The following is a 27889-nucleotide window of genomic DNA, read 5'->3' on the forward strand; positions in this document are numbered from 1 at the left end:
CTACAGGGTTAGTTGTGTAGTTGCATTTTTTGTATTTATCCATCAGTCCCTTTTAAAAATGATACAGAGTATCATATCCTCTTATCTATCTTCTCCAGATGTTTTCCTTTGTTTGGTTTCTAACAGTTATTCTGAAATTGTTACTACCATTGACCTCTTTTTTTGTTGATTTTTGGAAAATACTTATTTAAAAAAAATAAAGTAAGGAAAGTCTAGGAAAATTACATGTGTCCCAAGCTAAGATGCTCTGTTATTTCCAAATTTGTTATTTGTAAATGTGTTTTTTTTTTTTTTCCTTCCCTAAGATTTTCTCAAGGGGTTATAGTGTTCCAGATCTTTCCAGCATTTGGAATAGAAGTGAGTTGCACACTTAACATTCTTCTTTAATTATGAAGTTGAAATAAACACTAGTAGATGCCAGATACAATTGTTGACAGGGACAAAAGTGCATAGCCAATGGGGAAAGGAGTGTCCATCTTTCTGTGACTGCTGACCACATGAAATAAAAATGATGGATCATCAGTGTTATCACCCTTGAAAGAAGGACAAGCGAGAGAGAGTTTCCATTTTGGCCATTTCTTTGTTTACAGAAAGAAGGAAAGGTGGGAGAGGCCCGGTTCCCACAGGCTCAGGCACACTCAGGATTTTGCAACCTCTTTGCAAAGCTGTGTGAGACCAGGGCCTCTGCTCTCAACTGACGGGTCCTTTGGCACGGCCCAAAGGGCCAGGGCTGAGCTTCTGTGGCTGAGCTCTGGAATGACTCTGGGCTGGCTTTCAGGCACTGCCTGGCATAAGCACAACAGAGGGTCAGGCTTCAAAAGGCTCCCACATGCCTGCCTCACCCCCCCAGGGGCTGCTTGTTCTCAGCCATCAGTCGACTGTGTCTCCCATCACAGTGCTTGGGGCTCCTTCTCCTTCACCTCCTGCTCCTTCACCTCAGCCCAACTCCTGCCTTTGTGCGTCAGCACTCAGGGCTGCTCTGCTGATGTGGTTTCCTCTTCCTTCCCAGTGGAGGATGCTGATCTCCCTTTCATCTGCCCCTAAGGTCAGCTGGAACTCTGCCCCCTCCTCCATCCCAGCCAGTGCCATATTGTTTAGTAAGTGTTATCTACACAATTGTAACACTAGAATTAATTAGTGGGAAGCTTAAATCCTGTTGTGACTGTGTCTGGAAACGGGCCTTTTAAAAAGTAGATGAAGTTAAATGATATCCCAAGAATGGGGCCTAATCAGATAGGATTGGTGGCCCTATAAGAAGAGACACTGGGTGTGTAAGAAGAGATGCTAGGGTGCACCTCCACAAGAAAGACCTTGTGAGGACACAGGAAGAAAACATTGTTTATAAACCAAGGAGCGAGTCCTCAGGAGAAATCCAACCTGCAGACACCTTCATGTTGGGCTTCCAGACTCCAGAACTGTGAGACAGTAAGTGGTTTGTTTAAAGTACCCCAGGCTGTGGTGTTCTGTTATACAGACACAGTGGACTATACAACTGCCTGCCTCTGCCCTCCAATGTGGCAGCTTCTCACATCACAACGCGTCATCATCTCACATCATCAGTACAGCATCTCAGCAAACTTATGACTGGTAGCAATAGTCACAATAAAACAGCAGCAACAACTTCCTTGTTTTCATTATTTTTATCCAGCAGGTAAAAAAAAAAAAAAAAAAAACCAGAATCATCCCGATCTGTAATAATCATCCTGATCTCTAATAATTCCCGCCCAATTCCCCTGGACTCATCTAGAAGTCTTTGTTCCTTGTAGCATAAGACAAACTACAGATTTTGTATTTTGCAGCCAATGGGTTGTGGGGTTATTACAAAGGTTCTAAAACGCTAATGATGTGAATAGCACACGGCCTGCCATCCAGTAAGTGCTCAGAAAATCCCATTGCTTGCCCTGTAAGAAAGCACAGCCCACCACCCCATTCCAGAGATGTCTCCAGCAAGATGAGACACACCTCAACATGGTCCTTTGGTCAACAAATATCAGTGAGGACCCCGTATGAACGAGCCCTGTGCGAACTTAAGGAAACCCAGCAAGGGACAATACCAGCTCTCAAGAGTTGACATTCCTGTAGTGAAAACAGACAAGAACCCCATAAACAAATGGGTATGATTAGGATACTAGGAAAATAAACACCAGGAAAAAAGATGAAACAGGGTTCAGGATGGAGTGATGTTAGACACATTTATTCCAACAGCCCCATGATGCCTGCCACATGCCAGGGAATCATGGGGGGAAAGGCAGGGGTTGGCATACGTGTGGTCAAACTAATCGGCCTCTCTCACAGGAGGGTCATGGACACAGATGGGGAATTCCTGTTTGCTGGCCGGGGTCCTGAGACTCACCTTGGTATTCATAAACTTGGATTAGACAGACTACATTATTTAGTTTGACTTTATTTACCTTTCTTCTTCCAAATTAAATCTTTGTACTCTTGTGTCCCTGAAACTCTGTTCTCTGACAATATTCAGGATGGAATGTTCTAGAGAAACAGAGACATGGAAGAAACACTGGTTTCCTCATGAGATGCTCAAAAGCAGAGGAATTCAGTCTCCAATGAAAAGTTCTTCACATCCCAGCAAACACTTCTTTTTTATCTCTTATTTGTTTGTTTGTTTGTTTAGGGTATGGAACTAACTTAAGAGAATGTCTCTTGCTATTGCCAGAAAAAAAAAAGAAAGAAAAACTAGAAGCATTTCAAATATACTATTACTTCATTTAATTTCAAAGCCATGTGACTCTTTATGGGGACACACCCAGGTTCCAGTCTTCACTCAGATATTGAGTAGGCAGTCCTCAAGAAGTAATCAGATGCATTCTTTCTGAAATTTTTTTTTTTCCAAATGAATGTGCATAAATGGCTGTCACTGTGAGTGAGGGATTGTGATATTTCCTAGTAAATCTCCTTGTTCCTAAACATCACTCATCCTTTGTCTTCTCAGGGCCACAGGATTTATGCTCCCATTCTTTTCCACTGGAAAAGGATTTCACAACAGGCCTCTCCCTCCCTCTCCCTCTCTCTCTTTATCTTCTCTCTCTCTCTCTCTCTCTCTCGCTCTCCCTCCTTCCCTTCTTCCCTCCCTCTATTTTCCTTAAAGCTTTTCACTTCCAATTAATACAGGGAAATACATACAGAGAAATTGGCCACCATCTGGAACCTTCAAGTTTTTCATGAAGCTTTCTCCTGGTTTGACTCCTGGGCATTGCCTGAAGTAGTCTACATATTTATTTTCAGACAGCAAAAGTCCTCAAAAGACATACCGTAAATAGATAACAATGGTGACCACTAGAAAAACAAATGTGAATGGGCAGTGGTCGAGTGGAGTTGGAGCTCTACGTGGACTGCACAGATGTTTTATGATGAGAAGATACTGAAAACAGGAGGAAAGCTGTTGGTTCTGAGCTTCCTAGAGGCCAATACAAAAATACTTCTAATCGGTTATATGGACATCAGGAGTGACTGCCCTGGTCTTATGGGTCAACTGATCTAGGGGACTTAGAAGATTACTCATGGGTTTTTGTCTTGACACATGAGGCCATTTATCCATGTTCTCACATTCCCCTTGAGACCACTGGCCCCGCCTTCAATTCTGGACTTCAGTGGTGAAGACTTGAAGCTGGTCAATCCGATAATTTCCTCTGACCCACAGATTGGTCAAAACAATTGGAATCAGCAAGAAGTAGAAGATTTTGTGTTCCTGGGGGTAGGTTTCATTCTGGGGGAGCTGGAAGCTTACAGAATGCTGGGCCTACTCAGCTGCAGCCATCTTACTTCAGGTAAAGGTCACAGGGACAGGCCAGTGCAGAGAACTGAGAGGGTAGCAGTGATCAGTTCCAGATCAAACCATGCAAAAAGCAAAAATGACTTGTGCTTTGATGATCCTCTAGTTTTTCTTTCTTACTTTCCCCCCCCCCTTTTCTTTTATTTTGTATCAAACCCATTCAAGTTGGGGTTTCTGCCAGTAAGCCTTTGCAAGAGGGCGGGGGGAACTTGTAGTATTGCCCAAACTAATCCACCACCCACTCTGTGCAAGCACAGTCTAAACCTTTGCCCACTGCCACATGGACAGAGCAGGCTCTCAGCCCTGGGTGGAAGCTCTCACCCTGTGACCTGCTGTAGCCAATGGAATGTGAGAAGATGGCAAAACACACAAGGTCACTGTCAGAGGTATTTACCAAGATACTCTGGTGCTTTTTTATCTTTCTGCTCTGAGAAAAACTGTCCCAGAACAGAAAGGCCCTTTTCCCCCAACTTACGAATGAAGAAATGTGGAGACACCATCCCTGCTCCCCTGCAGTAGACGGGCCACCCTTGGTAGGAAATGCACCTCTGTTGAGCAGCAGTACAAGCTGACTGGCTTCTGTCACATCAACTAATGACAGCTGACAATACAGAACCCACCTGGCCGAGGGATTGGGCCCTTGTCCTTCATAGAATAGGTCCACATGGGTGTCTCTCACAGTGCATAGAAAGCAAGTCCGCCTGAGCTTTTTCTTGGAGACTTCCCCTGTCTTGGCAGGAACACTTTCAGAACTGAGTTCACTGGCTACATTAGTAATCGACACTTTCCAGAAACAGGTCATAAAATACAAATAGTCAAAACTGGTCAAACATTTTCCCTCATTCTTTCCAACTCAACATTTTAATCTGCCATCTTAAAATGTGGACTTACTCAAGAAAATATCACAGACTGGTAGCTTTTGAGAAATGTCTGCTTTCTGAGGAAGAGAAGAGAGGCCAAGAAACAAGAACAAGCCTGCTCCTAAAGCTTGAGGATAGGAAAGATAGAAGACATCTCTTTTGATGGCTCTTGTCCTAATGACAAGTCTTTGGAGAATTGTCAGGTAATAAAAGCCCACTACACTTAACAGAATTTGGTTCACTAGCATAAATATGGTGTGTGGATAAAAACAGAGAAGCAATTTGGCCTGTGGCAAGAAGCTGGCAGCCTGCCATTGTGATCAGTATTGTTGAGAAAAGTGTTCAAGGAGTGTTGGGGACTCTGGGAATGGGTGCAGGGACTTTGAGAACTGGGGCACCAACCCAGGAACCTGGGAAGAGCTGTAGGTGATCTGCTCAGAGACTTGGGGTCCTTGCATGACATGCAGTGCCCCACCCCATCAGAGGCCTGGAATTGCCACACACATCTTCACTCAGAGCACCCCTATGCATAGCCAACTGAGCAGGAGCACTTCACAGATTAATTACCCCAAACTTCTCCTTTGATAGAGGAGAAAATACTAGGGGAGGGGAGTAGGAGAGGTTGTCTGCGTCATAGTCAAAATGGAGCTAAACCTCAAGAGCCCTGCCTCTCAATATGGCAACTTTCTTTTAAGATTGTCATTAACATCATCCCCACCACCCACCATGCCCCAGGAACTAATGGTTCACTCACAGTGAGGCACTGCTCTTGTCCCCACCTTGCAGGTAGGAATGCCATGGTAGGAGCAGGTCAACCACCTGCCTCTGCCCCTCCTCGTAACTGCCTGTCACCCCATGTCAATTTAAGTATTCCAATTAAACTTCCTTCTGTGTCAGCTCAGCTCTTGAAATAGCTTCTTGGCAACCTCTGGGCCCTTTACCATAGCAACACAGAGCCCACCCTGGGGCAGCCTGTGGTCTGGAGAGCTTCCTGGGAGGCAAGAGGCTAAGTGCCTCCTGGTTTTTCTGGGAAGGAAAGGAAGGACAACCACCATAGTCACCAAAGGGATGGCAGGCTTGACAGGCATATGTTGGGCAGAGCCCACTGCACATGTGATCTTTCTAAGGCAAAGGGTAAAGGAGGCAGAGACTGGGGTTGGATCTGCTCTGACAGAGCTGCCCTTACTCCTCCTCCTCTCTCTGGGACTCAGCTCCAAGGGGCCAAGGACTCAGGTCCCTTCTCTCTCACACAAATCATCTCTTCCTCTCTTGATAATCCAGGATTTCTAGAACTTGCCCTCACTCCTGGGTTGGTGCCCCAGTTCTCAAAGTCCCTGCACCCATTCCCAGTGTCCCCAAAACTCCTTGAACACTTTTCCCAACAATTCTGATCACAATGGCAGGCGGCCAGCTTCTTGCCACAGGCCAATCAGCACTGCACAGGGTCTGTGCTGCCTGTCATTGCAGCAGCTCCCTGGGGTCCTGCAGGTTTCCTGAGTACTGCCCTCTCCAGACCTGGGGCCACTAGCACCATTTCTTTGATACTATAAATATCACCTTATTTCAGAAACAAGAACGGTCCACATGTGTGTGAGAGAAGAGAAGAGAAAACACTGGCATAGGTAGAACCAGTGCCTCCCTGCCCTTGGGGAGGGTGGATGCCCCAGCATTTCCTCTCTGGATTAGTTAAGTTTTCGTAGCTGTGACAGAAATACTAAACAACAAGGAATAGGAGGAGGACAAGTTTATTTTGGCTCATGGTTTCAGAGGTTCAATCCATGGTCACCCAACTCCATCATGGTGGAAAGGCATGGCAGAAGAGCACTGCTGTATGCATGGTGGCCAGGAAGCAGAGAGAAAAGCAGGAGGACAAAATATTATACACAAGGCCACCGCCAGTGACCTGCCTCCTCCAGCCATGCCCCACCTACCTGCAGTTTCAAAACTGTTGTCCTTTCAAATGAGAATCCATCAAATGAATTAATCCACTGATTAGTTACAGCTCTCATCATCTAATCATTTCACCTCTGAACATTCCTTCATTAAAACAAGAGCTTTTAGGGGACATTTCATATCCAAACCATAATATCTTCCCAAGCCAGGGAAGAAAGAGCCTCTCTCCTCAAAACCAATCTCTAGCCAGCCAGGAAGGTATATCAAGGTTGTTAGTAGTAAAGTGAAATTTGATTATCATTACTGTCATCAGTTGACATTAGCAGATTCTCCTTCCCCTCTATGTTAGGGGTTTGAGGAAGGGCAGGATCTTGCCTATCACCACATGGTCAGCCGGGTCCCCAGTAATTCCCTGGTACCTGTCTTCCAAGACAGTCTCTAGTTTTAGTAACACTCAATACAATTTCATTGGAAGATGACAATAATAACTGTAATTATTCTGATCTTACTCTCCAGACCAGTTCTCCTTAGAGCATCAAAGGGTGTTGGGACAGGTAAGTGCCCACACCTGGTCCATAGTCATTTCACTCAAGGTTCTTCCAAAGAGCTCTATGATTCTCAACTAGAATATAACACAAAAATATTTTTAAATGCTATAAATCATTTGGAAAATTAAAGTGCTCATCATTACAGAAGCCATCATCATTTTTATGTACATATTCCCTTCCCTTCTTCATTATAGCGAAGATAAGACCAGGGATCAACAAGGATTTATTTAATATGATAACACTTTGTGGGTAGATCTTTTATCATAGCAATATTGGACTTAAGACCAAGGAAAGAGAAATTAAGTAATTTACCCAGAGTAAGATAGCTGGGGATGTGGTGATGGAGCAAGCGGGCAACCAGAGTCAAGGTAATCATTGAGTCCCATGATCACTGTTATGGTTTGCATGTGAGGTGTCTCCCACAAGCTCACATGTGAGATGGTTGCAAGAAGGTTAAATGATTGGGTTGTAAGAGTCTCAACCCAGTCAGTGGTTTAATCCCCTAATAGGGATTAACTGAGTGGAAACTGAAATGGTGGGGTGTGGCTACATGAGGTGGGAATTGGGGCATGGCGTTGGGCATATATTTTTATCTGGTGAGTGGAGTCTCTCTCTGCTTCCTGATAATGATGTGAGCTGCTTCCCTCTGCCACACTCTTGCACCATGACGTTTAGCCTCTCCTTGAGCCCCATGGAATGGAGCCAGCCTTCTGTAGACTAAGACCTCAGAAACCATGAGCCCTTAAATAAACTTTTCCTCCTCTCTAGTTGTTCTGGTTGGGCCCTTTTAATCACAGCAATGTAAAAGCTTGACTAAAACAATCATGTTGACATTAGCAGATTCTCATGTCTTGTCTGTCACTGTGCCACATGTGCTGTGTTCACTGTGCCTTGGTTTACCACCTGAACTCATTCCAGTCTGGTGAGGCAGAGCACCCACACACAAGTTACATGAAGCCAATTTGTTATAGAAGCCTGGGATTCCTTAGGAGCTCATCTGCCAGGGCTCAGGAAAGCTGCCTGGGGTGAAAGGGGTCTCTTCTGTGTGTTTTTTACTTGCACCACTGCTGAGGATCCTGAAAGCAGCCTACCCTAGGTTTAAATCCCAGGGCAATATGACATGCTGAGCTACAGCACTGAAGGACATCCTGTTCTTCGGGGACTAGAACTAGACTGGGGGCTCTTCCTTCCCATTCCCTGCTTATCTCAGGATGTTACACTCACAAGAAGCACTTAACTAGTTATTCTTGAGAACTACCAGTGAGAAAGGGGGAGATAGGGTTGCTCCAAGGCCACCTAGAAACCTGTCCTACATGTATGTCCCTGTTTTCCTCCTCCAGCAACTCAGCCTCTTAAGGTGGGCTAAGTACCTGTGCAAATTAAAACTACAGTGAAACACGGCCACAAACTAATTAAAACAGCTAACTTCCAAAACACCGGCAACACCAGATGCTAGTAAAGAATAAGGAGAAACAGGAATCCTCACACATTGCTGGGAAGAATAAAATGCTACAGCCAGTTTGTCACAGAGCTGGGCAACTTCTTAAAAAGCTAAATACCACAAGACATAGTGATGCGTGTCTGTAATCCCAGTAGCCCAGGAGGCTGAGGCAGGAGGATCACAAGTTCAAAGCCAGCCTCAGTAATTTAGCAAGGTCCTAATCATCTTAGCAAAACTATGTCTCAAAGTAAAAAATAAAAAGGGCTGAGGAAGTTGCTCAGTGGTTAATTGCACCTGGATTCAATCTTGGTACCAAAACAAAAGTTAAATAAACCACTTATCACACCCTGAAAGTCCACTGCTAGGTAGGTACCCAAGAAGAATGAAAACATAAGTCCACAGAAAGACTTGTATGTGAATGTTCATAGCCACATTATTTATAAGAACTGAAAACTGGAAAAAAATCCAAGTGCCCATTGATTTACGAGAACATAAACAAAAGAATGCATATACATACAATGGAATACTATTCAGCAATAAGAATGAAGGCAAAGCCAGGCATGGTGGCTCATGCCTGTAAGCCCAATGGCTCAGGAGGCTGACACAGAAGGATCACAAGTTCAAAGCCAACCTCAGCAACTCAGGGAGACCCTAAGCAACATAGCGAGACACTGTCTCAAACTTTAAAAATAAAATAAAAAGAACACTGAAGAGGACAAAAATGTGGCCACTTTGTGACCCCCTAAGTTGCTGTTTTGATAGGTCTTTACTTGTCACAGGGGAATAGTCTCAGGTGTCCTGAGAAATGGTGGAGCAATACCGGGGATCACTGGCCAGGTGTCTCAGCATAGTGGGCTCTGGGGTGCTCAGCAGGATGACTCAAGACAAGCTATTCCTCTTAGTAAAAGTCCCTGTGGGAAAGTGTCAGACCAACTGTGAACACATACAGTAGCTGTCCACTTGGATAAATGGGGTCCCCTCACCAGTTGAGCCATCCTGAGTTTTGCTCACCTCCTGAGGAAGGAAGAAATCTCTAGGAAGGACCATGAGCCGGGTCAAAAGGTCGGGTCAGAAAGGATCATGTGTCTTCTGGGCAGTGTGGTCCCCTGTCATGAAAGGGTGAGTCCTCCTAGGAGAGAGCAGGCTGGCCAGCCGTCCTTGCTCCCACCCTGCTACTTGCTTTCATACACAACAACACTCTACATTCAGCAGATGGGCACACAGCACACACCTGTGAAGCCACCTGACCAGGACTGGCGGGGAGAAAGAATTACATCTCCTGATTCTCTGCTACAAAGCGAGTCCTCTCCAATGTTACAATAACTTAATTGCTTACTACTATTACCCTTCTGTATGCATTTTAAAGTCACACCACTCTCTGGAATCGGTTTTCTTACTCCTCCTCAAAAGAGGTGGAGATTAGGGCATCCCCAGAAGCCAAAAAATGGGAACCGGTTCACTAGCCCCCTTCTGGGGAAAGGGGCCCAGGGCCACAGCCTCGCCCCCCTCACGCGCTGCTATCGCTCTCAGGATTGCAAGGTGGAGAGTCGTGCTATAAGTGAGTCAAAAGAAGCCCTAGAGCTTGCACCCGCACTGAGGTTGTGCTGTGGAGATGCCCATGCTGCCCCGCCACGTGGGGAGCATGTGAGTGTGGTGCTCCAGCGATGACCCGGTGATCTGGTGGCATGGGCACAAGGTGGGCCTTTTGCCTATTCTTCCTCCCCGGATCCCTTTGGCTCACTGGCCTCGGGTCCTTTCCAGGATCCCCCAACCCCACTCCGCGACTCCCCAGCAGGCTTGCTGCCAAAGTCGCCCACGCTAGGGACACATACCTGGCCAGGACGCCAAGCTGCCAACCACTTTTTGAGCAGGGCCCTAGCGAACGGATGCAACGACGCTTGCTCAACGGTTGGGAGCTCAGTCCAGCGAAAGGAAAGGACGCGCGCGCCCCCTTCCGTTCATTCCGGGGAGCTACGGTCGCTGCCGTGGCGCACGCCAGGCGAGGCGGTGGGAATTCTTCCTACAGACCTCTGCCTAAGTGCAGGCGTAAGTGTTTTCTTTGAAATAGTTTTAGCATAATGACCGATGTCCGAAGTATAAGGGGAAAAAAAAAAGCAAAAATTATCCTAACACGACTACCATTTTTTTTTTAATTTCTCCAGCAGATCTTCTGTCAGTTGTATTTGTTTTTTCAGATAAGGACAATAAAAACAAGTCAGTAGTCCAAGGTTCTCTCCAAACTTTTTTGGCAAAGGCCAGAAAGGAAAGTGATCAGAGGCAGTGTGATAGGCTAAAGCAGTGCCAACCTCAGTAGCTGCCAAGAATTAGGAGCTTCCAGTCCAGTTCTCAAGGGCATTGCTCACTTTATTTTCTTTGAATCAAGGTTAAGTGTGACTTCAGATTCGCCACTTTCTGGCTTTGGTAGGTACAGGCTCTATTAACAGCTTCTGCCACCTCCCCACCCCAGCCCTGCAGAGCTCCTTGGGGTCTGCAAGTGTCCCTCCATCCCAGGCTCTGCTTGAGCCCTGCTGTGTTGCTTGAGGATCCAGGAAGCCCCTGAAGATCTGTGGTCCCCATGAAGATCTGTGGTCCCCAATGCTCTAGGCCCACAGCTTGTCACGAATCTGTTGGAGTTCAAAGGTGATAAGGAAGATCCCAGACACACCTATGGGTACACTGCTCTTGTACTGCAGATCCACTAGCCCAGAATCACCAGGTCCAAGTGAGGTAAGGAGTGGAGAAAGGCCCCAAGATGCAGCTTGTAGGAAATTCTCCTAATTTTTATATGACCTTGGCATCTATTTTGAATGGAGGTTTGACTCTTTCATACCAGAAGGAAGGCTCTGTCACCCTGGACACAGCTTCCTGTTCTCTGCTTCCCCCTACTTCTTCAATGTGTTTGCTCCAGATATCTGCTTTATACAGCCACCTCCTTGTGACCAACTTTCTATGGGACAACTACAAAGACTACCTGACTCACCCCAATCACCCCACAGACCTGATGGACTGTGCAGATATACCACAGTGACATCATTAGTCCTGTCTGCTTACTCTAATCTCTCTCTCTCTCTCTCTCTCTCTTGCTCCTCTCTTGCTGGTTGAGTACCTGTGTCCTGGACTGCTGCTCCCTCTTCCTGTTGGCCCTTCCAAGCACGCTTCCCTCTTCTGTCTGGATCACACTGATTCTGTTATGTCATGTATTTGTTGTGCTGTCTCCTCTGTGTACCATCCGAACAGTGTGGTGCACCAGACCTAACCTGTTCCTGGACAGGGCTCTCCTAGGAAGTGACCACCTTGATAACAGTAAGACAAACACAGTTTAGAGAAGGGCCCCCAGGGCATTTGCCAGTATGCACAAGGTTCCTTAGGCCTTAAAAGTTCTGTAAGAGAAAAGAAATACCTCCATGAAAGGTGCTCTATAAACATCCATGAACAATCGCTGGAGTCCCATCAGGGCAGGGCTGGCATTTATAGCCACTCTCTTTTGCAAGAGACATCAAGACCAAACCAGAGAAAATCACACCTCAGGGCAGCCATGCTCCCCGCTCCAGGATCAGGGCTTCCACAAAGCCAGCAGGTGGGCCTGCAGACAGCTGTGCTCTCAGCCCTATAGGATGGGAAGCACAGAAGTCCTCTCCCAGAGACAGAGAACAAAGCACAAGTAACCTCCTGTTGCCTTCCACATTCTTATCCTGGTAAATGATGGTATTTGTGCAAAGAGCATGCTCCATCTTGTGCCCTACCTGGGATATATGTCTCTTTCTCTTCCCTGGGTGAGGATGTACCATAAGTATGATGTCCAGATGGTATTTTCCTAGGTCCCCAAGGTAGATGTCTGAGCTGGGGAATCGGTGAATGTGCTGCCTTCCCCTTTTGAAAGTTTCCTCCCCTAGCTATATGTCCCTTACACTCAAAGGATCCAGTGTCAACCTCATGCAAGAAATGTGCTTTCTGGAGGCACCAACCAACAGGAATGGTGAGGCAAAGGAAGGGCTGAGAAGTTCACAGCCAGAAGTGGGATGATGGGGAAGGTAGGAGGAGACGAAAGGAACAGTAGATTCCTCCCAGGTTGTGGATAAAGGAGATTAGACAAGACAGCAGGACACGATGGAATATTACTCAGCCATAAGGAACTATCAGATGGTGGCATTTGCCAGTAAATGATGGAACTGGAGACTATCATGCTAAGTGAAATAAGCCAGTCCCCCAAAAAACAAAGGCCTAATATTCTCTCTGATATGTAGATGCTAACCAAAACAAGGGAGGGGAAGAATAGAAGTTCATGGATTAGATGAAAGGGAATAAAGGGAAGGGAGGGGAGATGGGAATAGGAAAACCAGTAGAATGAGTCGGACATAACTTTTCTGTCCTTATGTATGAATAAACGACCAGTGTAACTCCACGTCATGTACAACCACAATAATGGGATCCTAACTGGAACAATTTTACTGGGTTCTATGAATGTATAATATGTCAAAATACTCTCTATTGTCATGTATGTCTAGAAAGAACAAATAAATTTTTTTAAAGGGAGTGATTTAAAAAACACACACAGCTGGAAACAAAGGAAGGAGTGGCAGGTGGGCTGGGGGACCTCAGGTGGGCTAGAAGGGGAGGGGAGACCAGGTGGTGTGCGGGCAGAAGGGCTGCAGCCTTGCAGGCTTTCTGGAAAAAGGAATGTCTTTTCTCTGAGCCCCTGGGGGTCCTTGGAATGACATTATTGGGCTGCAGATTGATGTAGTGTTCAGGATGTAGATGGAATATTTTCATACCTTTAACAGAATCATCCTACTTGGAGGAATTTATATCAAAGTACAGCAAGAGAGAAGAGATTCTCTGGTAAAGACCCTGGTGGGAGGTGTGTTCAAGTGGGAGAGGCCTCAAGAGGAAAAGAAAATGGGGAGGGGGGCTGGGGATGTGGCTCAAGCGGTAGCGCGCTCTCCTGGCATGCGTGCGGCCCGGGTTCAATCCTCAGCACCACATACAAACAAAGATGTTGTGTCCGCCGAAAACTAAAAAAATAAAATAAAATAAAAATAAAATCCTCTCAAAAAAAAAAAAAAAAAGAAAGAAAATGGGGAGAAAAGAAAATGGGGAGAGGGGGAAGGAGGGCCCCTGCAGCCCTGGGGAACATCACACAGGGTCCACAGCCTCCTCCTTCCCCATTCCAGACTGAGTTTCAGCTCCACCGACAGTTGCCTGTCTGAGCTTCCTTTATTTTCCCAACTCTACAGGAGAGCTCTACCTTGTCATATCCATCTCCATGGTTATTTTTGAGGACTTTATCCAATGTTATCTGGCACAGAGTAAATGCACAATAAGGGTTACATATAAATATTGCTCGATAATTTTTTTGGTCTCCATTCAGAAAATAGCCCTCCTATTATATACTTATTTACTAGACTTCTCCCTGCCCGGCTTGGAGCTTACGTCCACCTATGAGCTCACATTTCTGTCTGTCAAGTTGGATTTCCTAATATGAGGTGAAATTCAAAGATGACACCCAGGTCTTTTGAGAACTGACTGTCTAACTCAGAGCCATCCCCTGACATGTCTGGGTACCTTCATTCCTAAAGTCTTCTCCTGGCTCTCAACTCTTCTTTCCCCCTCACTCTTAGTTGTCTTCAAGCGCACTTTGCAGCTGAGGCTGCCCAAGTGATCCCACGTCACAGATGAAGGGATGGAGTCATATTCTTTTACTTTCTTCTTCTCATCCATTGCATGTTCTTTTATTTTCTTCTTGTCTTCTTCTTCCTTCTTCCTTTTTCCTTCTTCTTTAAATTAACAGCAGCTAGAAGAATGTTTGATGAATGAAGTTCATTTCCAGGTTGATGCACAAACTTAAGTCTCTGAAATGGCATGCCTTGTTTTACAAATACCGAGGTGCTGCAAGAAATCAAATGTGCTGGAAAGTGGGTGGGCAAGGCCACAACCTTTACTCCTGCCGGAAGGGCGAGCTATAGAACCTGGTGTTTTAGTCAGCTTTTTTGCTGCTATGACTAAAAGATCTAAACAGAACAATTTTGAGGGAGGAAATATTTATTTGACGGCTCACAGTTTCAGAAGTCTCAGTCCATAGAAGGCCATTCCTCAGAGCTCCAAGTGAGGCAGAACAACATGGCAAAGTGTGTGACAGAGGAAAGCAGCTCACATGATGATCATAAAGCAAAGAGAGAGGTCTCCACTTGCCTGATACAAATATATGCCCCAAAGTCACACCCCCAATTCCTACCTCCTCCAGCCACCTCCTCCCTACCATTTCAGTTGATTAATTCACTGATTGGGTTAAGACTCTCACAACCCAATCATTTCTCCTCTGAACCTTCTTGCATTGTCTCACATGTGAGCTTTTGGGGGACACCTCACATCCAAACCATAACACCTGGCTAGCTAGTTGGGCAGTCCGCCTGCTTGTATTTCTAACACAGTGCTGCCCTTCTCCCAGATTGGAGCTTGGGTTACGATCCACACAATTGGCTAATTTTTAAATTGTGGCGGGCAAAGGGAATGGCTATAATTAAAATGGCTACAATTGGATGCAATTAAGGCTATATTCTGAAAATGGACCATCAGACTTTCTACTTCTCACACTTGGGACCACAGTCCCTTCTGTGCTGTCACCCAGATGCCCAGGCAATTGCCAAAATGCTGAGATGGCTGTCTCCATTGCCAAGATGTCTTGCACTCATTTTTAGTCTTGAGATTCTCTTTTCACTTACATAAGAACTTTATTAAGCTATGGTGCATATAACCCACAAGTCATCATTTGAAATGCAAGATTCAGTGTTTTTAACATATCTGCCCCAATTCACCATTGCTTCAATTTTGGAACATTTTCATCATCCCCTAAGGGAAGTATATTTTGTTTTATCTCCTAGCAGCTCCTGTGTGTGCTGTCAGGGAGACCACAGAGGCCCCGGCCACTTAGGGGTAGGAGCTATCTCAGCCCCAGCAGTGAGGGCTTCATCTTGACCCTCTCCACCAAAGCGAGCAAAGCACACCCACCCTTGCTTAGGGAGGTTTGCAGCACCATGTTCTAGGTGATTACTATTGCAGAGGATAACTAGTCAATTTGGGAAATGGGTCTCAATTTTTCAGAGTATGAAATTCTGGACATTTGCAAATACTGTGTTTATCTAATAAGGATTGAAAGTTCCCATCTCTTACTATTTTTTAATTATTTTTTTTAGTTGTAGATGGACACATCTACAACTATTTTTATTTTTATGTGGTACTGAGGATTGAACCCAGTGCTTCTTGCGGGTGAGGCAAGTGCTCTACCACTGAGTTGCGACCCCAGCCCCATCTCTTAGTAATTAAAAAAGATAATTATACCTAGATATTATTAAGGAATTATTCCTCGTCAGACACTATTCTGATGACGTAAGGTAAGTTATTCTCATGATGATCTTGGCTTTCTGATAAATGGGAAAACGGAGGCCTGGAGAAGTTGTCAGAGTCCTAGAGTTAATTCAGGGCACAGCCTGGTCTGGAAGTCAAGCAAAGTGGTTCCAGAATCCACCCTCCTAACCACTGAGACAACTTCATCTATTTGCCCTTTCACAAATTGTCCGTTCAAGGTAGCAATTCATGTGCACAGCGCTTGTCTTTGGTCTAATGAAAGTTGAAGCAGCCCTGCTGTAGGGAGCCAGGATGACCACCAGGGGGCAGGACCGCCTCACAATGTTTTCACTCACCACCTCCATTTAGTACAACTCCGGCCATGCTGAGGACACAAATCCAACCTCACTGCCAAAATGGAAGGCAACAGGCAAAAGGAGGGAACCTCTTTGCCTAAACGGCTCATGGGTGTCTCTGTGTGTTGGGGGCAAGTGCATGAAGACATATCTGTGCCACAGTGATGACACAGATTCTGCAAACCAGCAGGCGGAGTTCTCACAGAGTTCCCTGCTGGTTGTCCCAGTGTCCTGAGACAGAAAGAGATTAAACCAAAAATTAAAAAATAAAAAGCAGTGTATGTGTGAGTTGGGGATTGGTGACAGCCATTAAACCATTAAACAAATTTTTTATTGCTTTCCATGTCTGTCTCTCAACCGTGGCCTTAGTAGAGGACAGCTTGGACATAAGCCATAACTAATGTGATAGGGCATGCATTGCGTTTGGCAAACAGTAGGCAGTCAACTAATGTTTGCTCAAGGTGGTATCAGAATGCAGAAGACTAAGTATGGTCTGTGAAACCATGAAGTGTCTCCCTGGGGAGGAGACAACTTTTCCAGTGTCCACCCTACAGTGACTCAGGTATGCAACAGTGTTCTCTCTGTTCTTTGCCAACAAAGTCAGCTTTGATTAAACACTTCTTCCCTGCCTATCTTCTTTGTTGTCAACACAAATTGGACAAATAGCTCCACTGCAGTGCAGAACCAGTCCCTGCAAAGAGAGAGCCCAAGCCTGCCCTTGTAGTATAACTGACAGGCAAGGGCAGGTGTTAACTGTCCAGTTTCCCTAAACCAGGACCTGGTCTCCTGATATGTCACTCTCAAGAAAAATTCCACTGAAAAGTGGTTGGCTGGAAGTCTACTAGCCTTTGAGGATATAATGATGGAACGTTAACTTTCTTTTTTCTTTAAATAAGCTTGGAAATTAGGCATAGAAAAAAATGCACAAATTATATGTGAAGAACTCAGTTAATTTTCACAGATTGAACACATACAAATGAAGAAATGGGAAAACATCAGTGCTTCCCAAGTCTCTCTCCTTTTTCTTCCCCAAAGACCTCCACTCTCCCCTCTACAGCTGTAGGTTAGTTTTGCCTGGTTGTGATATTTATGTAAATAAAATTATATAGCAAGTAGTCTTTTTGTTTGACTTTTTTGGCCTATGGTTTTGACTTAGTTTCATGTGTTGTTTCTTGCCCAACACATGATAGTGCCTAAGTCACCAGTTCTCAGCAACTCCTTGTAAAGTAGCACTCAGTGTTTCTGAGACTCATTAAAAGGTGCTTGCATGTGCTTATAGATATTAAGGCCATTTGAGACACTAGACAGCATCAAAGGACCACAGTTGTGTACTGTGAACTGGGTAAATTGATGCACAGGGTAGGGGAAGACAAGGAACCTCACTGCTCCCCAACCCTAACCAAGCCACATCTTGTTATTGATTTGAGACCTTTTCTCAATCAAGTATAAACATTTTAGTGCTATCAGTTTCCCTCTCATTGCTGCTTTAGCTGTAACCCATGGATGTTGATTTGTGTCATTTCCTATAGAATTCATTATCTATATGTATTTTTAAAATAGCCCTTGAAACTTCTCTTTTAGACCATGGATTATTTTGAAGAATATTGTTTCATTTCCATGTGTTTAGAAATTTTCTTGACATTCTTGTTGTTGATTTCAAGTTTGATTCCATTATAATCAAAGAACATGCTCTGTATGATATGAACTATTTTTAAATTGTGGAGATTTGTTCTATGGCTCAAAGTATAATCTATTTGGATGAATTTTCCACAGATGCTTGAAAAAGATGCATGATTCTGCTATTGTATGGGGCATTCTATATATCAATTAAAATCTGTTGGTTGCCGGGAGTGATGGTACATGCCTGTAATCCCAGAGGCTTGGAAGTCTGAGGTAGGAGGATTGCAAATTCTAGACAGCCTTAGCAATTTAGCAAGGACCTCAGCAATTTAGTGAGACCTTGTCTCAAAATAAAAAATACAAAAGGGCTGGGGATATGGCTCAGTGATTAAGCACTTGGGGTTTAATCCCCAGTACCAAAATCATTACCACCACCATCATCATCATCATCATCATCATCATCACTATCTGTTGGTTGTTTTTGTTTTTGTTATATCCTTTCTGACTTTCCCCTTAGTAGTTTGTCTTATTCTGCTTGGGATGCTACAGCAAAAATATCAGAGACTAAGTGGCTTATAAAAAAAACAAACATTTTTCCCTACAGTTCTTGATTCCAGAAAATCCAATATCAAGGTGACAGCTCATTCGGTGTCTGAAAAAGGCCCATTCTTCAGAGACTTCAGCTTCTAGCTGCACCCTCACATTGTGGAAGGAGCAAATGGGTTTCTTGTAAGAACACTAATCCCTGTCTTGAGGATCTCATTTTCATGACCTAATGACTTTCCAAAGACCCAGCCTCTTAATTTCATCGAATTAGTTTTAGGTTTTAACATCTTAATTTTAGAGGGACACAAACATTCAAACCAGGACATTCTATCCCTGGCTCCCCCAAATCATGTGCTTCTCGCATGCAAAAATACATTCATTTCATCCCAATAGCCCAGAGTTAATTCCCTGTAACACTAACTCGAAAGTCTAGAGTCTCATCTGAATCAGAAATGGATGAGACTCAAATGGGCTTTATATCCTTGGGCCAACTGCTTCCCAACTGTGAACTGTGAACCTGTGAAATCAAACAAACGACATGCTTCCAAAACACAGCAGTGGGATAGACACAGGATAGATACTCCCTTTCTCAAGGAGAGAAACAGGAAAGAAGAAAGGGCTAACAACTCCCAAGTCCAAAACCTAACAGGGCAAGCAACACTGCATTTTATTTCTTGAGAATAACCTTCTTTGACTTGATATCCCCACTTATGAACACAGAGGGGAAAGATTGAGCACCCAGGGCCTTGGGCAGCCCTGGCCCTGTGGCTTTGCTGAGTACAGCCATGTGGTATCTTTCATGGGTTGGAGTCTCACTACTGAGGCTCTCCCCAGCTGGAGTTCCAGCCTAGAATCACTAGGGTCACCACCCTCACAGCTCCGAAAAGCATCAACCAAGTGGAGGCCCTGTGGTGGCTCCATCCCTGTGGCAGGTCTCTGCCTAGGTGCCTCAGCTGAGAAGCACAGCAACAGGAGGTGAAGAGTGGAGGCTGGGCTATGAGGGCGATATCCCCTGGGAACCCAAGACCCCTCTTTTGACATGGTTCTGTTCCCAGGCATGGAAACCCAGCTTATGATGGGAAGAGGCAGCACTGATATTTCCAGAATGCCTTCAGGTTATTCATTCACTGCCTTGATGAGCAACACCTGGCGCTTCTGCTGATCCATAATAACCTTATTAAATGATCACTTGACCACACCATTGGTGCTCACTCCTAAACACCATCTCTCATTTTTCTGCATATAGTTCTGCTTCCCTTTGATTTAAAGATTCCAACTTTAAATTATTTCTCTTTTTTTTCTTTAATTTTACTATAAGCAATCATGAGAGGCCATGCTGCTCCTTCAACATTGGCTTAAATATTTCCTCAGCCTAAGATCCAACTTCATCCCTCTCAAGTTCCAGCTGCCACAAAGTACCAGGACATAAGCCCAATTCAAGCTAGCTCTTTGCTACCTTGTAAAAAGGGTTGCCATTCCTCCAATTTGAATACATTTCTCATTTCCATCTGGGACCTCATCAGAATGGCCTTTCGTATCTTTTCCCAACCACTTCGGTATTGTCTAAGACTAAGGCTTCTTCTAGGGCCATCCTCTCCTTCCGTGCCTTCCTCAGAATCATCTAAAGTGGTCTGTGAACAGAAATAGGCTTTTGCTTACAGACACTTCAAATTTTTGAAGCCTCTGTACCTTATCCAGTTCCGAAGCCACTTCCACTTTTTAAATCATTTTTATATTCAATACTCCCAATGTGTCATGGAATGGGTGGCTTATGTAAAAAGGAAAACATAATGGCAACATCTTTGTCACAGTTCTGGAGACTGAGATGTCTAAGATCAAGGCACCAGGAGATTATCGGCTGAGGTCCCATTACTCATACTGGTGCCTTCTAGCTATTTCCTCACATTGTGAAAAGTGCAAAGATGCTTGCTTGGGCTTATTTAATAAGGGCACTAATCCCAGTCATGAGGGCTCCATCTTTATGACCTAACGGCTTCCCAAAGCCCTCACCTCTTTAACACCATCAGATTGTGAAGTATGTTTCAGCACATGAATTTTGGGGGAGGACAAACATTCAAGCCATAGCATCCTTCTTTCTGTTAGTTGGTGAGAGAAGAATCTGAACTCCCTAACTATAATGTGGATTTGTCTATTTCTCCTTTTAACTCTATCAGATTTTAATTTATTTGTTAAGGCTCTGTTGTTGGATGAGCACACATTCAGGACCTTTATGTCTTTCTAGTGGATTGACCTTTATTTCATTGTATAATATCACTCATTGACTCTGACTCCAGTAATATTCCTTGCTCTAACGTCTAGTTATCTAGTATAAATGACTTCTGCTTTTTTTTTTTTTTTTTGATTAATGGTCCCATTTGTGTTATAGCTTTTATTTTCAACCTGTTTCAATAAATTTAAATTTTCTTGAAAACTGCATCTAATTGGGTCACTTCTACCCCACTCTGCCAATCTCAATTCATTGATGTAGTTTGACCATTTACATTTAGAGTAATTATTGATAACTTAGTGCTAAAGTCTGTCATTTTTTGATTTTTTTGTTTCATTCTTGTTTTTCTGTTTCTATTCTTTCATGTTCCTGGAGTAGACAAGAACATTTAGAATATTTTTGAGGACCCCATCTTGATTTATATAGTGCAATGAATATATCTTTTGTTATGTGATTTGTCACTGTCTATTGGTGTCAACATTTTATTACTTGGGTTGACATGTGGAAATTTCACTTCCTTTTAGGTTCCTTTATCCTTCCCACTAGCAAATATCATTGTCTTGAGTATCAGATGATGTCATTTCCTCTTTCAGTCATCAAATATAGATCTCAAAACCTGTGAGGAAAGAAGAAGTCTATTGTTGTATTATTCAGCTTTTCTTCACTGTGGCCAAAATACCTGAGAAGAACAATTTAGAGGAAGAAAATTTTATTTTGAACTCATGGTTTCAAAGGTTCAGTCCTTAGTTGGTCAACTTCACGGATCTGGGCTTGAGGTGAGGAAGAACATCATGGAGGAAATGTAGGGTGGAGGGAAGTTATTCAGCTCCTGAAAGCCAGGGGTAAAAGAACAAGGAACCAGAGACAACGTATAATCCCTAAGGGCAAACCCCCATGACCTTCTTCTTCCAGTTATTCCCCATCTTCCCACAGTGACCACCCAGTAATCCATTCAAATGGATTAGTCCACTGATTAGGTTACAGGTCTCATAATCTAATCACTTCACATCTGAACACCCCTTCATTGTCTATCACATGGGCTTTTTGAGGGACACCTCTTATCCAAGCCACAGTGATTGTATTCCCATCAGCTCAGCATTGTTCTTTCTTATGTCCTGATGCTTCAGGGTTCTGTCTCTCTCTCTCTCTCTCTCTCTTTAAACCATATAATTTGTCTTAAGAACATTATTGTCAATCTAAATGTAGGTTTGATAGCAATTCCTTCTTTTTATTTCTTCACCTGAGAATGTATTTTCCCATTTTTAAAAATATTTATTTTTTAGTTGTAGTTGGACACAGTACCTTTTTTTTTTTTTTTTAATTTATTTTTATGTGGAGCTGAGATTTGAACCCAGGGCCTCGCACATGCTAGGCAAATGCTCTACTGCTGAGCCATAACCCCAGTCCATATTTTCCCATTATTGATAGTTTCAGTAAATACAGAATTCACAGTTGATGTTTCTTTTCTTTCAGTCTTTTAAAAACTTCAGGCCAGCTGCGTGCAGTGACACATGCCTGTAATCCCAGCAATTTAAAAGGTTGAGGCAGGAAGAGAGCAAGTTCAAGATCAGCGTCAGCAACTTAGCAAGACCCTGTTTTGATATAAAACAAAAGAGCTGTAGATGTAGCTCAGTGGTAAGTGCCTCTGAGTGTAATCTCCAGTACAGAAAAAAAAGAAAAGAGAAAAAGAAAGGCCTTTCTGCAGTGTGACAGGAGAAACCCATTGCCATTCAAGATGGTGTGCTCCAATATGTGATCCATCATTTCTCTCTGGCTGCTTTCAAGATTCATTCTTTGTATTCTGCTTTCAGAAGTTCAATATGTTTCTTGTAATGAATTTTTTTGTTTGTTATTGATCTTGTTTGCCGTTTACTTGGCTTCTTGAATCTATAGATGTGTCTTTTGCCAAATTTAGAATATGTTTAGCTATTATTTCCTCAAATGCTTTTTAGCAGCTATCTTCTTCTTTTCTCCTCTAGCACTCCAAAAATATGAATGTTGGCTCTTTTGTTACCATCTTACAAGTCCCTGTGGCTATTCATTTTTTTGAAAGTCAATTTTTTTTCTGTTGTACAAATTGAGTGGATTCTATTGATTCAGTTCACGGATCCTATACTCTGTTACTGAACACATCCAGTTAGATTTTTAATTTCTATTATTATATTTATTAGTTCTGTTATTTCCATTCTGTTCTTCATAGCTTCTACATTTTCCCCCTGTGATTTTCTTTTTTTTTTATTTTCAAGAGAATTTGTATCTATTTGTCGACACATTTTTATGATAGCTATTTTAAAGTCCTTGCCAGTTAAATTCAGAATTAGATTTGTCTTGATGTTGGTATCAATTGTCTATAATTCATGCTGTACATTTCTTTCTTTCTTTTTTTTTTTTTTGATAATGGGTAATTTCAATGGCATCCTAGACATTTTACCTATTTCATAAGGAGTCAGTCATACTTGAATCTTTTAGTTTTAGAAAGTGGTTGTCCTAGTTATGTTTAGACTGCTTTGTATGATATGGTCCCAATGACAGTTCAATCATCGGAGCTTTTAAGAGCTGTGGATGTGCTCAGTTAATCTGGTATCCTTTGGGCTCCCAGCTGGGGCAGCCTGCGGGGCAGAAAGGGTGTCAGTAGGGTAGGGGAGTTTCAGACACACAGCTTGGAAGAGGTTTCCGTGGCACAGAATTTGTTATGGGGAGTCTCCTGCCTCTCCCTGGTGGGGTCAAGTGCTGGCTGTGATAGGATCTCCCTCGGCTTCCCTCAGCTACCTTGGAGTCTGTGGAATGGAAATGGAGACTTAGATCTATGAGTAAGATCAGTTGTTCTGGTGGGATCCCATTTGCTGCCCTCTCCCCATTTCAGTCAACTTGGTCGGTGACAGACTTTTGGTGACGACATTTTTCCCTGTCTATTGCCCCTGTTCATGTGTCACACTATAGCCTCTGGTTTCTCAGAAATTTTAATGTCATTGGTGATTCATTCATTTTTCTTGTTAGACCAATTTCTGTGTCATGAAATTGTCCCTTTCTAGTACTTGCCCAGACCCCTGCTCTGGTTAATGTGATTCCCCCAAGGCCATTGGGCATCTCATCCTACCTCCTCAGAGGCCACACAAACCTCTAGGATGGGGCACAGAAGGCATGACCAAGGTGCAGATCCGACATTCCCTAGCAGGAGGATCCATAGTAAGCATTATGCAACAAGAATGATGATGAGGCTTGGGTCCAGGTGGTCGGAGATGAACCCATCACTCCCCCTGAATGTGGCAGTGCCCTGTCCTGCTGAGGCCTCATAGCTGCTGGGTCCAATAGTACCCTGTGTGGACTTAGGGATTTGTGTGTGCCCTATGAGTCTTGCCTTTGTGATGAATATTGACCGTTTTTAGAAATCACATTCTGTATGTAGATTGCCAAATCCATGCCCTATCCACCTCATGCCTTGCAAGGACACTGCTCCAGATCTAGGCAGTTACTGGCTTTAGGGACCCATCAGGAGCCTCCTGTTGGGCAAAATTTAACCTGCCACTGTTTTCTGTCCCTTCTGCTCTGAGTACTGGGACCATTTCAAGCCCACCTTCCTGATCTAAGTGCAGTGACAATGAAATGATCTCCTGTGTCTCATCACAATGAAGAGTCAAATTCTTCTGAGCTAAACATGAAGATAGGAAATATGAAGCTGGAGAGAGTGGCAGCCAATTGAAATCATTATCTGTCCATGACCAAACTGAGCCCAACACATCTGCTACTGGGCAGAGCTGCGTCCTGTCCCTTGATGCAGGAGGGAAAGGGTAGCCAGAGAGGGCAGAGAGCTAACAGGACTGATAATGACCCTCTCTCCCCAGAGAGGGAGGAGCCTCCATAGGATTGGAGAGGGGAGAACCCTGCAGGAAGTCTTGAGGTCTGGGCTGTATCTACCTCTTTCAACTTTCAGTATTCAGACACTAAGTAGGCACTGATATTATAGCAATATCAGCACATATCAGTACCTATCATCATCACTGCATGTTGTAATTAATTTCTTTGATCTTTAAATATAATTTTTGAAGGTATTTGGGCAGTGATCTTAAAATATATTCTTGAAAATAAAACATAAGTGCACTTATAATTAAATCCATCAATCCACAAAAACACAGGCACACACATGCCGAGATAGACCCCCCCACACATATATCATATATACACACACTCATGTACGTACGCATACACACACATACACACAACATACACTGTGGGGCACACAAAATGCCTGTCTCACAAAGGCTTACCAAGTTCATAATTTTTATTATACTCTGAATAGAGATGATATTTAAAGAGCAGAGAAAATGACTATACAAAGGATTTATAGAACATTTTTACATACTGGATATATATTTTTTACAATATCAGAAAAGTAAAAATACGCGCTAACAGGTAAGGCGGATAGGAGACGTTACAAGGTCTTTGACACTGAGGATAAATGCAGTGTGACTTTTAACACGGTTATAGCTTAACACTGGAGGAATACAATACCTTGTTTAATGAGTAGGTTAAAGATCCTGGTTATCCTAAGTATTGGGCATCGCTATTGTGAACCCACCGCACTTACTCCCAAGACCGTATGCCTGTGCCCAACTGGAGCCCCAGGAACAAAATGACTGGAGAATACTCCTTGTCTAGTGTTTCTGGGTGCCCGGTACAGCCTGGGAGAATGGGGACTCGTTTCATTGTTTAACACATATGAGGAAGAAAGAAACCTGTTGCACCATCTCATAGGAGACTGGAAACTGGCTTCATGTGGTTCCTCCAAGGGAGCTCTTTGCTTGAAGCAAATTCCTTGATGCCCTTGAGCACATTTATCTTGAGTGAAAAGCACACCTGGTCAGTCAGTTCAAAAAGAAGATTTGCAAGGTTTCTTAAATGTGCTCCAGGAGGACCTTCGCAGGAGGCCCCAGTATCTTTGTGATACAAGTTATGCTTCTGAATAGTGCACAATGTCCTGCTCTGATTTCTAATCTCCCTCTGTCCTTTTTGGTCACACCTGGGGATAAACCACCATAGGATACGGAACTTCTTTAGGACAGCACAAACCTTAGCTCCCCAGATTCCTGCAGTGGATGCAAAGATGAAACATTGGAACTCTCCACTGAAGACACTAGAGCCTCCAGGTAACATTGGCACATCATCTCTAATAGCCACGTTAGTGTGCATCTGGAAAGGAGGTCTCTGAAGACCAAGGCAAACATTTGGCACAGAAAAGAGGCACTTGTGTCTGGTGCATCGATAGGAGCTAAAAGTGGAGGGGTCTACTTGTGCGCGCGCTCTCTCTCTCTCTCTCTCTCTCTCTCACACACACACACACACACACACACACACAATGATGCCCATCATGATTCAGGTGGTTCCAACTCTGCGTGTAGCTACATCATCCTCTACCCATCGCTTTAAAACAGAGAATCCACCATTCACATTTCCAAACCCCAGTTTAACAACTGTAGCCTGTGGTATCTGTGTGGCCTACCAGCTAGGACTGAACTTTTAAAAGCAAAAGAACGGGAATTTCAGAATGTGACACAATGCAAATGACTGGAGTGTCTGCAGGGCACACCGGATTCTGAGGAAGGCAGATGGAGGCTCTGTCTCCAAGTGGCCTAGCTCCATCTTTTGCTTTGGGGAAGTGCCAGGGTCATCGGCATTCTCCAAACCTCTGGTCGCTGACTGCCCTGGAATACACATCTAAGCATGGAATGTCACAACTGATTAGGTGGCTAAGAGGATGCAGCTAAGTGGCATCCAAAACAGCCTCTAGGCACTAGCATTCATGCTTTCTCTCCTTTCTGTTCCCACATGCCATGCCACATAGGAATCCACCAAGAATCCAAAGGTGCTGCCAGGAGCAGTATCCTAAGAGTTGACAACAGTGAAGCCCAGGCCTGAAGGTGACCCCCTATCAAGCCCACATAGGGAATGTTGAGATTGACCCCAATGTTTCCCACCCCCACCCTGGACTTTCCCCATCAAAAAGGAGCTCATCCTCCATCGGAAGACACATCCCCCAGGAAGCACAGGTGAAGGCTGCATGAGGCAAAACAACCTTTTGGCAGCACCACATGTGGGGGACTTCAGGGCATCACCCTGAGTCCACAGCTCACCTTCTACTTCAGGGGCGAGGGGCCTGTGGTGTGTGTCTTATAGGAGGATGAGTCTCCTAAAAGTCACAGCTTGGCCGGCTGCAGCATTTGACACTGGTACAGTATAGCAATGGCAAACTGTTATATAAATAATTTGGCATAAGTAAAATATAAATTACATAGAAATGGCATTTTCATTTCTGTTTTCTCATTTCTCCCTTCAGGGTCCTCCCCGGCCTGCTCGCCATATGTAAGCGAGAGTGTAGAGTTGTCACCACAATACGGGTGGGGTCTGACATCCCCTGCTTCTCCACAATGCCAAAAGGTCCTCACCACCCTCATCCTCACAGCCCGCACCTCCTTCGCCTCCTTCACATCCCCGCCGTGTTCCGGAAGGATCTGACCTACGCGAACCTTCGTCAAACATTCATTCCCTCCTGGGTTTTGTCAACATCTCTGTGGTGGGAAGACCATGGTGAGGGAGACCACTGGCCTTGGGCATTCATGGGCAGGGGTGCTTCTGCCGATGGCGGGGTGCTGTGATCACTCAGCTTCCTGCCAAGCGAGCTGGGTGTTTCTCATTCTCACAGATGCTGGTATGCTGGGAACCTTCTGGACCCTCAGTAGGCATGCCTTGTGCCCAGTTCTTTCCACCCAAAAAGTACCCAGTTACAGAGATGTGTAGGACGAGAAGTTACTCTCAGGGAAGGCCAATGCATGGTGACGTTGTTTGTTCTTGTTTGGTAAAGTCGGCAGATCTCTTTCCCCTCCTGGGCCTAAAATGCCACGATTATCAGTTTGGTACAAACTGGGGGCCCCACCTGACCCCACTGCTGTCTTGAAGGTTGTGAGAGGCATCCAGTGGGTCTGGGTTAGGAGGGATCTCAGATCTTCTTTGGGGAGCCAATCATGACCTTTGACACAAAGTTGACGATGGCGCTGGCGGGTTGCTCAGGGTCGTGCTCGGCAAACAGGTGGCATACATTGTCTGTGGCACTGCCCTGCTTCCGGGCCACAAAGCCAAAGACTCTGCAAAAGGAAAGTCCAAGTGAGAGCAGCCCTCTGGCCTCCTGCAGAGGACAAGCAAGTGGATAAGCCTCCACCCTCCACTTTCTCTGGCTGCTAGTGGCAACGTATGGAAAAGCTACCATATGTTTGGC

General features: G+C 44.4%; 1 protein-coding gene across 3 annotated transcripts in view; it reads right to left on the bottom strand.

The window, feature by feature from the left end:
* Positions 1-24891: 24891 nt before the first annotated feature.
* Positions 24892-27889, bottom strand: part of Tns3 (tensin 3) — a 266434-nt gene continuing 263436 nt past the window's right edge. For all 3 annotated transcript variants that reach the window (XM_071614592.1, XM_027938365.2, XM_071614583.1), the window contains exon 31: positions 24892-27758. In XM_071614592.1, coding sequence (XP_071470693.1) covers positions 27614-27758 — 145 coding nt within the window. In that variant the 3' untranslated portion in view covers positions 24892-27613. The remainder of the gene's footprint in view (positions 27759-27889) is intronic.

This window comes from Marmota flaviventris, chromosome 1 (genome assembly GCF_047511675.1).
Source record: "Marmota flaviventris isolate mMarFla1 chromosome 1, mMarFla1.hap1, whole genome shotgun sequence".
NCBI lineage: Eukaryota > Metazoa > Chordata > Mammalia > Rodentia > Sciuridae > Marmota > Marmota flaviventris.